At 34.1% G+C, this 15,154-nt stretch overlaps 1 protein-coding gene across 7 annotated transcripts in view; it reads left to right on the plus strand.

Moving 5' to 3' along the window:
- LRP1B (LDL receptor related protein 1B) overlaps window positions 1-15,154 on the plus strand; it is a 1,853,519-nt gene that overhangs the window by 645,181 nt on the left and 1,193,184 nt on the right. For all 7 annotated transcript variants that reach the window (XM_032387847.1, XM_032388632.1, XM_032390176.1 and 4 more), the window contains one exon: window positions 13,861-13,998. In XM_032387847.1, coding sequence (XP_032243738.1) covers window positions 13,861-13,998 — 138 coding nt within the window. The remainder of the gene's footprint in view (window positions 1-13,860; window positions 13,999-15,154) is intronic.

Genomic DNA, 15,154 nt, shown 5'->3' on the forward strand with positions numbered 1-15,154 from the left:
TTCTTTCTTTCTTTCTTTCTTTCTTTTTCTTTCTTTCTCTTTTTCTTCTTCTTTTTTTTTTTTGACCATGTAAATGGTAATGTCTAAAAGCTTTTAAGATTTTTTTTTTTTTTTTTTTAGGATATAAATACATACACTCTCCGAAAGACAAAATCATTCGTAAGAATTTACTGCAGATCAGCATTTTTAGAATGTGTCAATATATCGATACTAATAAAGAACTTAAAATTATGTGCTTCTGCCCTGTCTTAAGTGACATTTTGTTTAATTTGTGGTTCAATAAAAGTAGGTGCTCCATTAGTTTAGAGTCCATTTCATTGAACATGTTTCCAGAAAATGGACACTAGGTTTTCAACCCATTTTTTGGAGGTGTTAGCACATTGCTACTCAAGGTGTGGTCTGTGCAGTAGAGTACAGAGACCATCTGGGAGCTTGGAGAAATGCACAATAACATCCCTAGCCAAGATCTACTGAATCAAAATTTGCAGTTTAAGAAGATCCCTAGGTGATTCATATGTACATTAAAGTTTGGAAAGCATTATCTTAGGATGTATAGTATGACTCTGAATGAGGCATTGACAAAATGTGCAGTATGAAATGTGGAAAAATGTTCATGAGAGACATAATTCATGAAAATCTGATCAGAGTAGTAAAATGGTGAAATATGTTGAATGACATCAAAGAAGATGGAATCCTTCATACACACCAGCATAAAATACCAAAATGTTGTAAGGTAATTTTCTGCTTTTTTATTTAAGGAAGCTTTGAGATATCTCTTATTTTTAAATAAAATACTCTAATACAATAACTTTATATATAAAGGAGGCATCTTTAAAGAAATTCCATGGATTGCTTTTTCTATCCTAAATACTGTGCTATTTTACCTTAATTGTGGTCATTAATCAACTTCATCAGATAATACCATAATGAGAACACAGGTGGAGCCAAAAAGAAAATAAAAGCTGTAGTAAAGGATTTGTATATTTCTCCATACTGAAGCATATAAGAAATAGTTGCTTATAGCAGAGTAGTATTTTCTATTTTACCAAATTTGGGTGTGTGTGTGCAAGACTGCAAAGATCCATCTTCAGTGAGGTTTCGATCAGTTTCCATGTAGTAAAGGTACTGAAATAATAAATGGCTTATTTACAATTCATTTACAAAATATGTATTAAACTTAAAAATGGGGAAAAAAATTGTTGTGCTTTTGGAAATATTTCATTTGCATATACCTGTTCAAACTTCTACAGAAAAGACCGATTTCAAAAGCCATGTTATAAATTTGGGACCTGATAAACACTGGATCGCCTCTCGTACCCAGTGCCTGGTTTTTCTATTCTTTACACTTCTGTTGACCTTTGCTTTTCCTCTTCTTTCCTCTTTCAGGTCTTGTTGACCATTTTTCTATTCATTACCATGGGTATGGAAGGGTCAGAGAGAGCAGATGAAACAAAAATAAATCAATGGTTTTCTTTGCAAATAAATCTGACAAAAAAGATTTGGCACAGGTGGTGAGACTTACCAAAATATTGCTACAACAGTATTTACCATAGAGCAGAATTCAGTGTAAAGTTGATCACATTTGAAGTCCCTTGAACAGAATAGAGTGATGGAGCAAAAATGCCTACCCTGGGTATTTGGTTGATATATGAATGCCATTTATTTTTCTTTTTCATAATTCTCAACATGGATAACCAGAAAATTCCTTTTGTTGTTGTTTTGTTTTGTTTTGTTTTGTTTTCTTCTTGAGCCAAAGACATTTTCAGGAGGGTATTGCAATTTTAGAAGTCATTAGAATTGTCCATAAATGTAAAGTATCTAATAACAGATACCACTAATTCATTGATTTTTCACCTTTTAGTGTGTTAGTTGCATTAACACTGTTAGTTATATTACAGTCTTTGTGTTAGTGTGTGTGTTTCAACTTCAATCTCATTGTTTTCTGTATTCTTCCTTTACTCATCATAAACTTCCATATCCAGTATTCTATGAAAGGAATAATTGCTTTATAAAATTTTGAGAAAAGTGGCGATTGCCAGCAGATGATTTCCAGGAGGCACGAGAAACTTCTTTTGCTGATTCACTATTCACCAAATACTGTTTATTTAGCAGTTGTTTAATTGTTCACATAAATTGGAGACATTCAGCTCTGTTTAAAACAGAAAAACCAAAGTGCTATTTAATGAACTGAAGCAGTTATGTGAGCACACTCAAAGGCCCTATAGTGATTCCTTACAGAGCTCCCCAGGGAGAATCTGGCTGAGTGTTTGAACTCAAACTCAAGCCTGGCTAAGGCTTTGTCTTTTTAAATATGCAGTTGAATCCTAAGAGGTATCAATCCTTCCTTTTAAGGATTTGTATTGCTTCAAAGATACTGACTTGATCTGTGTCAGTTCTAGCATGAAGAGGATATATGGGTGGCAGATATTAGGAGGTAAAATCTGTGGCTGAAAACAGAAAAACAGATAATTGTACCATATGGCATTTGACCCTATGATGTTGGCATCCTTCATGCTGGGCTCCATCTGCCAAGCTAACCAGGCACTGAAGTTGTGCCAAGTGGCAGAAGTAGCAGGACTTTACCAGAAAGAGGTAGCAACTGACATGTGGCCAGTCTGCTTGATCTACAGAATTCCCCATCAAAGTGGAAATAAGCATGTGGTGAAAGACCCATTAAATGGTTAAAGGGAAGGTTTTTGTGCTATGGGTAAGTTGGCTGATCACTAGGAGAGGCTTTACCTTAGCACTACATAACATTGAAAACCTGTTTGTATTTACTGTGGACAACCTAAAGTTGTAGTGAATAAATATTTTGCCGTCAAGGCAAAGCATGTGGGGACTGTCATCATAGTTAGAATTTGCAGAAATAGACAACAAAAATTCTTCTAAGCATGACTGATATTTAGCTGTTGGAACAACTGTACTGGTTGATGAACACTTCTATTTCAATTCTGAACAACTGCTACCCAGTGCCCTCCTGAAACCTCTCAAATAATCTCAAGTTCCTTCAGTCCAAAGTGGACAAAGAGACCATGCTAGCATACCTCAATAGACTGTCATGCCTCCTAGCTGCCGTTCTGTCTTCCTGTCTCTCTCCCCCTGGTCAAACAGTCCTGGATACCTGGAATTGGTGAAGGTCCAACTGCAAGAAATCCTGGGTCATGCACAGATAGCCAAGATTCCTTCAAGTTTCCTTCTTACGGCTATTTGTAGAAGCTATAGCTTGTACAGTGTATTTCATCTGTTGTTAAATATTGAGGGATCACCCCTGATTATAAGAGCTTTTTAAGTATTGACATAGCATGGCTTCACAGCCTTGACTTCTCATAATTTTCTTACCTTTTCCTCAAGATCCTTATGTAATCTACTTCACAAAGAGATAGAGAAACAGACAGAAATACATATCTGGCTTCATTGCCATATTTGTTTCTTTGTTACAGGGAATTGAGACTGTAGCACAGTATAACACAATAGTAAAGAAACCAGTGTTTGAAGATACAAGAGACCTGAATTCAAAAAATAGCATCACAACTCTATGACCTTGAAGAACGTATTTACCCTCTGCAATCTTCAATTTCTTCATCTATGTAATAGCAATTATAATACCTATTCATAAAGTTCTTGTAAAGATTTAATAAGATAATGAACATTATGTGCTTACCACAGATCCTGGAACATGGGAAGTACTCAATAAACAGCCATTATCCTACTAATATAGGGTAACCATATTTAGTTATATATAAAACTGCATACTTTACATAAAACTGCAACTTTTACAGAGTGCAATATAAGAACACTTTGTTTTCATTAAAAGTGCATCATAAAATTATTTTCAGAGTTAACATTTTGAATGGCATAAAAATTAAATTTTAAAGAATATCTTCCATCAATAACATTTCACTTTTGGTCCGAAACATAAAATATATATATTCTACTAAGGATTTAATACTGTTATATTTAAGAATATCTGCATCATTCTATGGCTTTTTAAATTGGGTTCTTTAACGTTCTATCATCCTCTCAAGTATAAATTGGCTTATAAAAAACTTATTGTGTCTTGCAACATGGTTCTTCCAGTGAAAGATGTTTTAACTATACATGCTCTAACTGGTTCCTCTCACTGTAAAATCATGTGTATGCTAATCAGGTCTCCCAAACAATTGTTTATTTGTTTTAACACACAGCAAAGAATCCCTTTTTTTGAAATATGATGGAGTGATTCAAGGCATATACTCATTTTTTCTTTTCTCTTTTCCGTTTTTCTCTTATCCACTCAGTCCAAGCAAATATCAAGATTTTTATTTAAATGGAATAATGAATGAATAACTCTTATTAAATAACATGCATTTGGATAAATGTACCAGTGGGATCAGAAAATATCTTTTTACTCATTGTTTATATAGATCATAGGGGATCTGGGTTGTTTGACTAAGGGTAATGGAGCACACTTCTCTCTAAATCAGAAAGATAGTTTTCTTTTTAAGTCAATATGTATAATTTAATGTTGTCTTGAATGAGCACTACAAAAAACAACAAAAAAAAAACAAGAAAAACCCTTGTTCTTCAGTTTTTGTAGAGTTGTTTTCATCTCATCTTCATTGTGTTGAAGAAATAATTGGATGAGAAATGATGCTTGTCATCTAGTGGATCCTCAAAGTAGCTCTTCTTATTTATTCTTTTTTTCTTCTTCTTATTTATTCTTAATCTGAGAACAAGGAAGTACAGACATTGTGTTTACTAGTTTTCTTATGTATTTAGTCATCAAATGTTGGCATTGTTATTTAGTGGGGTTTTTTTGGGGGGGGAGTAAATAATGTCTTTTAAGAGTTTTGGTAACAATTTATATTTGTAGAATTCCTTTGACTTTTGACTATCATTTGTGCAAAACACCATCCAAATCATTTCTTCCATTAATTACCTGATATCAACCTGCCTTTGATTTTTAAGCTGTACTTGGGGACATGCATCGAACCTTTTATTATCTTAGCCTCTATAGGAAGAGACTGAAACAGTAATTTTCTTTTTTTTTTATATATATATAATTCTCAAAAAACAACCTTTATAGAGTGGCAACAGTAATGCATCTGTGTGCAGAATTTGGCTCAGAAGCAATCTCTAACACATTTGTGGAATCAAAGAGGGAATGACTCTCAGCTTTCCTGACATGTGAATGATCCAGTTGGCTGCTCCCACTCATTGTCCCTTTATTGCGGTAAGACCCCTTTTCTCTGGGAGATGTGTGGAACTATCTGATTTTGGCTTGTTTTTTCCTGTCAGGCATTAATCTTTTAACATGCTTCTTACTATGGAGTCATCTCTGCTTCAAATTGAGTAGGCTTTACACTGCCTGAATTTCAGAACGGTAATCAGTTAGCCATCACTGGGTTACCATAAGTAAAGTAGCTCCAGAGAACAAGAGGAAAAAGCATTAGCTTTAGAGATGAAACGCTTATCTTCTGTTCTGTATTTCAGAAGAGAAATATTCCCAAATGGAACATTTTATCTTCCGCTTTCTTAGTTATTTTATCTGCAAATTGGGTAAATCTTTTCCTCCCAGGAGTTTTAAGGTATGACTAGAATATGCATTTTACTTCTTGAGGAATCAGTAGGATTTCTGTAAACTAAAGAAAGAAAGCGTCTTCTTTCTGGTTCATTGATTACATATGTACTCATTCATTTACAAAGAGAGATGAGAGCCAATTTTATAAGTAAACAAAATTGTCAGCAAGAAGTGTGATATGAGTATCAATCAATGAAGTGCCCCTTTTCCTCAAACAAAATACCTTTGTCATTTTTTTACAGAGAGCCTAAAATTCTAATCTTTGGAGTTAATCTATTGTTTCTGTAAGAATCTTGTTTAAATGCAAATACATTACCTGTAAGAGCACCTAGTTTATCAAGTTAGCTAGCAAAGAACAGGACTCTTAAGAAATTTAAAAAAACAAACAAACATACAAATGTATTTCAAATGTATTTTAACTGAGGTGGAGGGAAGGAAAAAGGAATTTGTAGAGAAGGTGGTGGGGGTGGGAGAGGTGATTCAGTAATCAAGGAACATGTGAAGAATACATGCATGAAGCAAAATAAAGAAACACTCAAAACACCTAAATAGCACTGATTTTTTTTTTTTTTTTTTTTTTTTTTTTTTTTTTAAGCCATCTAAGCTGAGTTCCCTCTTTAGCACTGGGTTTAATGAAGAGCAATGCTGCACTGACAATCCTTCATAAAACAGTTATTTCATTTATTTTCTTATCTATTTGCCAGTAAATAGAAGGTCAGAAAACAAGACAGCCCATTGGTCAGATAAAATTTTTATTTCCAAAGTTATAATTAATGGCAACAATACTGTAGCCATGTCCATATAATATTTTCTGTTTGCCAATTTTGGCTGTATTCTAAGTGCTTACAGATTCAGCAGGGGAATATTATGACTTACCCTACTTTTGTTGGACTCAGATGCAGACACTGAATTAAACTGATAAAAACCACTTGATAGCTATATTCTAAAATTAGCAAGATGCACACACACACACACACACAGAAAGAGAGAGATCTGTTTTAACAACAGTATTTCTAGATGTGATCCAGAAAGTTTTCAGGATGAATCTTAACCAACCATCCATGTATTCATACTCATAATAGCAGACACAATGGTGACTTTGGTCAGAGCAGAATTGCTTTAATATGGCATAGTTTTCCTTAGGTGACCAGGCAAGCTTTTCACATATTAAATACATAAATGAAGCTCTTCACGTTAAATGCAAGGAATTTTCCTACACTGAGACTTGTGAAGAGTAAGGACTAAAGAAAAAGACTTTTTAAACCTTGTAACAACTTATCAAAGCTGCAAAATCTCCTTCCCCAGGGCCTTTAAAAATAGAACAGATGTCAGAGCTGGCTTAAGGGTGGTGCAGCTGGATGAAATCAATCACCTTTACGTCTTTTCCAGTTCTTGATTTTCCACAGCATCCATTTGAAATATGTAAACACACAAGCCATTACTGGAACCTATATTACGCCGAAATAATTTAATTTGAGGGAGTTACTATTAGATTGAGTGCACATGTATCTTTAGGGGTTTTTATTCATATTCCTGTATCCTCAAGTGTAGTCCTATAGATTACTCTAACAAATGATATCAATTAATATTGTTTTATTTAAAAGTTGAAACTCATAAATCCAATTTTACTTTTCCTTGAAATACTATAAATTTCTTTTATTTCTTCCATTTAAATTATCACCTTGTCAGTTGAAGTAGCTCACATGCAAAAATAAATTATGCTTGAAAATAACAGAATCTTATGAAATACACAATTCTGGGAAAGTTGTATTACTTTTGTAAAGGTATTATGTGATCCAATGTTAATGTTTAATATTAAATATGTATATGATATTAACTGTGTTTACATGATATACTAATTTTCCCAAACAATATGGAGAAAATAATGTAGTCCACATATTTTACAATTTTCATAAGTGGCTGTAACTATTTTGATTTCTCAGCTGTGAGAATTACAAAGGATGTTATAATGCAATATTTCCATACACTTAATTGGATAGGAATTCCCCTTAAAATATGATAATTTGTAATATTTCCAAGAAACCAGATCTGATTGTGTAGAAAAGCATTCTTAAAGAAAATGAAGAAAACATGGGAATAGAAAAGATTAAGCATTTGCAATCAGGTTAAGAGCATTCCAGAGGGCGCCTGGGTGGCTCAGATGGTTAAGCGTCTGCCTTCGGCTCAGGTCATGATCTCAGGGTCCTGGGATCGAGTCCCACATCGGGCTACCTGCTCCTTGGGAGTCTGCTTCTCCCTCTGCCTCTCTCTCTCTCTCTCTCTCTGTCTCTCATGAATAAATAAATAAAATCTTTAAAAAAAAAAAAGAGCATTCCATAAATCTTAATATATTACTTAAAATGACACTAAAAATTTGTTTTTAAATAATTCTAGGAAACTTAATTTTTAAGGCAATTTTCACAATTCTTAGAAATCATGAGCTCTTCAATTTAATAAATAGGAACTCTTCACAAGATTCAATATTCAAAGGCTAAATATTGTAAGATACCCTACCATATTTCTATTGGTAAGATATCCTACCATATACATCTATATTCCTCCTTATATATGTGTGTGCATATATATGTGTGTGTGTGTGTGTGCATGTATATATTTTTAAATCAGTATTAGGCATTACTAGAAGTTGAGTTCCAAACAATTCTTCCCAAGATAATCCAATCTCAGTCTTCTAAGTAAATAGACAGGTATAATTAATAAAATCTGAAGTGCATAATTTTTAATCTTTGAATTTCAAAGGCATCTTATGTTTTTTGGTGATGACTTTAACCAGTTTTTACTTGATTTTTTTATCAACTAGTAATCAATATGTTTTTGTTCCTACATTTCATTTTATATTGTGAGGTAGGAATAAAATAATAAATAAATAAATAAATGAAAGACTTCGTGCCTCATGAAATCTATGTGAAATTGCATATATCAATACAGTTCATAAACTATACACAGAAACTATATTATAAAAAAGCTATATTGTAAAAAAATGTGGTATAAACAATGTCTATATGAGTTCATAGAAAATGTGGGATCCATGACACCCACAAAAAAAAAAGACAACAAAACCTCTCGATTTGTACAGTATTTCCCAAACCATGATTTCATTGCTTGTTATAATGATCATGTGAGGTAGACACTATTATTATCCGCATTTTTCAAATGTGAAAGAAGAATCTCACTGAAATTCAGCTCTTAACTCAAGTTGAAATAACTAAAAAATGGCAGATAAAAACTCTAATTCAAGGGTTTGTTCTCTAAACTTAGTAACTTCTCCATTATGTGATATTATTTTTCACAAAGTAAACTTGATGGAGAAGCCAGAGTTTGGACTTGAAGGATTTTGTTGGGTGAAAAAAAGAAGGTTTACTTTCCAGATGATGATAATGCATACAGAAAATTCCAGAAGTGGGAATATTTTGGAGTATTTCAGGGAAGTGAAAGATAACTCTGAATGAAGTTTACTACAGGTACTGAAAATAACTTGTAAATAACGTTAAGTTTCAGTTAGATGATGAAATCAGGCCAGAGTTTGGTTTTGTTGTGGGCAGCAACTGAGAATGGTTATGATTTTGACAGCAGTTGTTGGGTGAAAGTGATATTTATAAAATCTATTCTGAAAATATATTGACGGTGGGAAAAGGTAACTTCTTGCATGTAGAAGAAAGTGGAAATTAGCCAGCAGTTAAAATGCACTGAACATTCATTCAACAATTGTATATTGAGTCAGGCAGTGTTTGTATTTTTCAGGCAGACACAGAGGGAAGTTTATCAAAGAGCATGTGTGAAATGCATCCAAGTGTGCTCATGGAAAAGCATCATAACAACAATAATAATAGTGGAACTGGAGTATAAAAGGCATGAGAAATAATGGCAGAAAGTGCGTCTATGAGAGGAATTCTGATCAGCTTTTGAAGGACCCTGTTTGCCTCTGGCTTCCCTGTTAGTGGGGTCACGGAGACCTTGGGGAAAAGCTGCTCAGCAGTGTTGGGAGCCGAGGCTGGAGGGAGAAGGGAGACGGAATACATCAGGTGCAGTCTATGTTTTGAAGAAATTCAATAGTTAAAAAAAAAAAAGTAGGAAAGAAAGGATGCCATTTGCAGGAAAGTTCAATCAGCAAAAGTGACTTTATTCTTGAGTGCAGGCTAAGAAAATTGAATGAGATTATAGGCAGAGGATTTAGAACCATTGGAAAGACAGAAATGGGAAATACAACCAAGCAGCAAGTCTTGATAGGACAAAACCCAGAAAGTGGGGTGTGATAGAGTGCAAGGTGGAGAGGTTAGCTTTTGGGGGGAGGATTGATGCTGGTCTTGCTGAGATATGATGATATAGTGACAAGTGCAGATATTTGACTGTATCTGCCATTATAGAAGAAAAATCTCTATCCCTCCCCAAAATGTGCTATCACAATTATCTCTAGTCAGAAAAGACATTTGATGAGGCTTAATATCTTTTTAACCACTTTCTTTTCACTGAGCAGAGTAAGATGTTTATATATATAAATGATCTAAACATTCAAAAACATACAGATGAGTCACATTGCCCTTGCATTATCCTAGAAAACTTGTTTGTAAAATGAGGTTCATTTTAAAAAATGAAGCCTATTTCAACTAATTAGGTAAGGCTTATAAAAAATTTTACAATATAAATACTATCTTCCTGTGTTTATATGTTTTAAATCCTTCTAATGATAGAGTTTCTCTTTCTTATAATTAATTACTATATTTTAAATTCTGCTACCTTGTTCAGCTCACCTAAAATTAGATTTGAGGGACTGGAAATGTTCTGACTATGCGTTACTGAAAACTGAAGTGATCATCTAAAACTACCATGCTTGTTAAAATTTTGAAGTGTGTTTGTACTATTTTGTCCTCACGTGCTTCCCTGTCATCGCAGTCCTTCTCTCAGATCTCCCAAATCCTAATGATTTAGTAACTAAAGGGGTAATTCCAGATATGTCAGGTAGCTTCTAACCCTGCTGCTTACTATGTCCAGATTATGATTTCTGGTTGTGAAATGTTTTGAATGCCTGGGGTTTTTGTGAGATGGATCATTTAATGCAACATTGACATGTTCTTTGGAATTCATGTCGTCTCTACGATCACATTCTTCTCCCTGTCACACAGACCAGTGGATAGAAGTGGTGATTTGGTTGAGTCTTTTCTTCATTTACAAGATGGACTAAAGCAGCCTCATGGGATATACACACCTTTACTGCACAAATGATAATTGGGAATTAAGGATGGATTACTCCTCAAAGCAACAGTACACTAAATACCCATATTACCTGGTTTCTGAGATAATTCCAGTTAAGGCAGACATTGCTATTTCTTAAACTGCTGCCTCTTCCAGAAAGACAACAACAAAGTACTGAAGTTGGCAGAGTTTTCCAACTGAAGTATCCCAGCATTGGTCAAAGGGCTTTGAGATACCGATTCCCTCAGTTTTGAGGTTAATTCCCAGGGGCTGGGGCAACCTCTACAAATAATTTATGCTATTTACTTCTGTGTAATTTGCAAATATTATCATTGTTTTAATGTGCTTTGATATGACGATTTAGGAAGGACTGGTTAAGGTACAATCCATCAAGCCATGTACCAGCTCTCTTACCAGTTACCCAGCAGTCATGGAAGCCAAGAGAAGAGTATATTAAAGATGAGGAAGACTATAGTCTCTAGTCTATAAAGAAACTACTTAACTCTTTCATCCAAACAAATTTCTTTTTTATCCCTACATGTTACCACTAAGAAGAATTCTAATAGTTTTGTATACTGCCTCTGAGAAAGTCAAACATTTTTTTCTGTTTTCTCAAAATTTGTTTCCGAACACCAGATGTGCATTTCACTCCCTCTGTCATGTTAATCAGTTACCTGACAATCTTAAGAAAACATCCTTTGATTTGAACCAACACATGTATTACTTAAAAAAAAAAATCTTGCTTTTAAGAAAACTACTAAGTCATCTTTGACCTCTATAACATTTCTAGTCTCCCAGGTTTGAAGTGTTCTTTCTGTGGGCTATTTTTGGAATTTTTTACAGAGAGATCTAAATATATCTGACCTAAACATTACTTTGACATTCATGCAAGGATATATATTCTCAAATTTCTAAGAATCAGCCAATTTTAAAAAATTTTAAAAAGAACTGCATTGTGACTGTTGGTCGTAGAAATTTACGGTTTTTCAAAACTAATTTATATTTTTCAACTTTATTTTTAAAGTGAATTTATGTTAATCTTATAAATATAAGATTTAATACTAGAAACTCTGGTGAAAAGAGTTTCACTTAATTTTATTCCTATAATTTGGATTTAAATTTGTGTATTTGTATTTTAATTATATATAGATAGATAGAAAAACAGATGGAAATGTATATTTTTTAAAAAAAACATTGATACTCAAGTTACAGAGACATGTTATAATAAAATGAGTTGTTCATTTGAGTGATGGATATTAGACAAAACTAATAGCCTTGTATGTCAGTAATTGTATAAATATACAAGAAAAAAAATACCAGGAAACCGATTAGTCAATACTTCATCTAGTGAAGCTATATCATAACAATTTATTTACATCCCCCAAATACAAAATGTTGAAAGCTGTTTTAGCATCAAACAAAATCACATATACCTATCATTCATTTTGAGAAAATATTTGAAAACATATCTTACTTTTGCAAGTCTGGCTTTTTTGGGGGGAGGATGCTTGCGATATAAAAGGAAATTATGTGATTTAAGTATTTATGAAAAGGCAAGGGCGCCTGGGTGGCTCAGTTGGTTAAGCTGCTTCTGCCTCGGCTCAGGTCATGATCCCGGAGTCCTGGGATTGAGCCCCACATCGGGCTCCCTGCTCGGCGGGGACCTACTTGTGCTCTTTCTTGCTTGCTCTTTCTCTCGCTCTCAAATAAATAAAATCTTAAAAACAAACAAACAACATACACTAGTGTTTGCTGGGAAAGATGTTAAAAGCTTTTGATATAATCCCTACAACAACCTGGTGAAGCACAGAAAAGGTACATAATTTGTTCAACTTACTGTTCATAAGTTACGGGACCAAGAATCTGGCTCCAGGGCCTGTTAACATCTTCACTCTGCTGCATTTATTTACATGATTAACACCTGTTGAATTCCTATTCTAAGCCCACATGTCACAAAAAAGCTCACAAGGCTCAGTGCTTTGCCAGCAATAACTTTTGACATTCACAACAAGCCTACAAGGTAAACTCAGTTGATAGTTTTATTTACACATGAGAAAATTAATGCTTAGTTGATTTAATAAATTAATGTCCCATGGGTATTAACGTAGCTGTGATCAAATTCTAAGTGTGCCTGACTATAGAATCTGGGCTCCTGTAATAATCAGCGTCAGATTAACATGAGATTGTAGTCATATGTCGTGACTGCACTCTGGATTTAGGAGAGCTGGGCAAGTTTAAGAATCACCACATGGGGAATTTGGAGAGTGCCTATCAGAAAAGTCTAGATAGGGTATGGGAATAGGCAACCTGAACTTTAGATATAGCAGTGTACAATTTGGATGTTGGATGGCAATTTGGAACTGGTGAGCTTCAAGAAGAGACTTGGTATTCCAACCTAAGTACATCTTTAAAACACAAAGGGTGATCATATAATATACTATTATTATCAGCAGAACTCAATGAGTACGCTCTGTTCATCATTGCCTCCCCACTCCTTAGTAAATTTTCTTGTATTATAATTGCTCAGTAAAGATTTTTTAAAAAACAAAAAAATCCATGTATAAATAAGTATATAACTAGCTGTTCTTAATAAAGAACGGATTAAAAATGAAATAATTTTTAGATTGATACAACTTCATTTAAATTCCACTAAAATCTTTTTGCTCATGTTACCTGATTAAATTCTAACAAGAGCTGTGCCAAGGAGTTTCCACTCACCATATTTCACAGTTGAGAAAATTGAGACGTACAGGGTTTAAGTACCTGGCCCCTTGCCCACTTAATCTAGAGATAAGAGGTAGATCAATGACTCAAACCAACCCTCAGATTTTAAGTCTATGCCACCTAAAGTTTGAAAAGAATATTTATGTCTTTAATGTATTATTTGAAAAAAAATACTATTTTATATCCTATGCAGCTTTAAAAATTAGGTTTTTAATCACATAGGCTGATTTGGACATTCCTGAGAGTCAGAGCTGCCCTCTGGTAGTTATTTTCTATAGTTTTGTCTTGTAAATTAAGGCTAGTAATTTCTTGGGCTTAATGTTTTTAGTATTAAAAGCCAAACTAACCCATTTTTACATTTTTTTCAGGTCCTGAAGAGATAGAACTCAAGTGCCCCTTGAATCACGTTGCTTGCCTTGGTGCCAACAAATGTATTCATTTATCCCAACTGTGCAACGGTGTCTTGGACTGCTCAGATGGGTATGATGAAGGACTGCATTGTCAGGGTGAGTCTGTTTGTGGAACAATGCAACCACACTATTAAATTTTTCATAGTTTAGTGAAATTCAAAAAGAACCTATAACCTGCCTTTTCTTTCAACCATAACCATATCAGTTTTTGAGAAAGCAAGAATTTCATTGCCAGAAACACTCAATATGCATTTCAAACCTGTAACTGTTGTGCTTTATTGAAAAATGCCATTAGAAAAAGAAATACATTTGGACTTTGACGCTGGACTCTGAAACAATTACATATTTCATAGAAAATAGTACTTTGAGGAAAAGACAAATGAGAAGACTTTGTCACAGGAGATTAATACCGTACAGTGTCATAAGTTTATTTCTCTGAACCTTTGCTTTAACAAAGAGTAATTGAAGTAAAACCTCTGCAGCCAAATATTTTAGTATGATGTATTCACAGGAATTTTTCTTTAATGTTACTTCCACGAAGTTGTACCTACTTTCTTATAATTTTCTTTCTTTTTAAAAAATCAACACCTATGTTCTACAGTGGTCCTGATTTTACCTATATATTAATGATGGGAGGGAGAAATAATTAAAATCCAAAAGTTAACAAAAAGTTAACCAGAATTGACACATTCTAATAAAACTGGTTGGAGAGAGGAAATGAAATGTGAAACCAAAAAAAAAGTTGAGCATTGAGGTAAGGATCCAAATCTGGAAACAGAGTCAAGGTATCAGTCAAGTAAATTTGGCTCCAGGATGAAGCCCAGAATGAAACCACTGCATCAAAAGTCTCTCAGTCAAATTCCCACCAGCTGAGTATAATACAAAGGATATTTATTGAAGCTGAGCAGTTAAAGAGTAAGTAACCTATCCTTTGTGCTGAGGTCAGTAAGACAATAAGGAATAGAAAGGGCTATAGAAAACTGGAGATGCATGTCTGGTCTCTGACCAGAGTCACACAAACTAATTCCTGCCATGTGCAAAAAGGTCGTAGGTTACCAAAAGTTCCAGTTTTTCAGGAAGAGCTCCGTTATCTGTATGTGTTTACATTGTTCAACATCAGCTACTCATTTTTAAAGCATTGTGTGGCCAAAAATGTACAGGCCAAACAAAACCTGCCTGTATTCCTGTCAGGGCTTACTGGCTTCCAATTGCCTACCACTGGACTGAATGAAGTAACTGGATTCAATACCAG

Source organism: Phoca vitulina, unplaced genomic scaffold, assembly GCF_004348235.1.
Source record: "Phoca vitulina isolate PV1807 unplaced genomic scaffold, GSC_HSeal_1.0 scaffold1, whole genome shotgun sequence".
Classification (NCBI taxonomy): domain Eukaryota; kingdom Metazoa; phylum Chordata; class Mammalia; order Carnivora; family Phocidae; genus Phoca; species Phoca vitulina.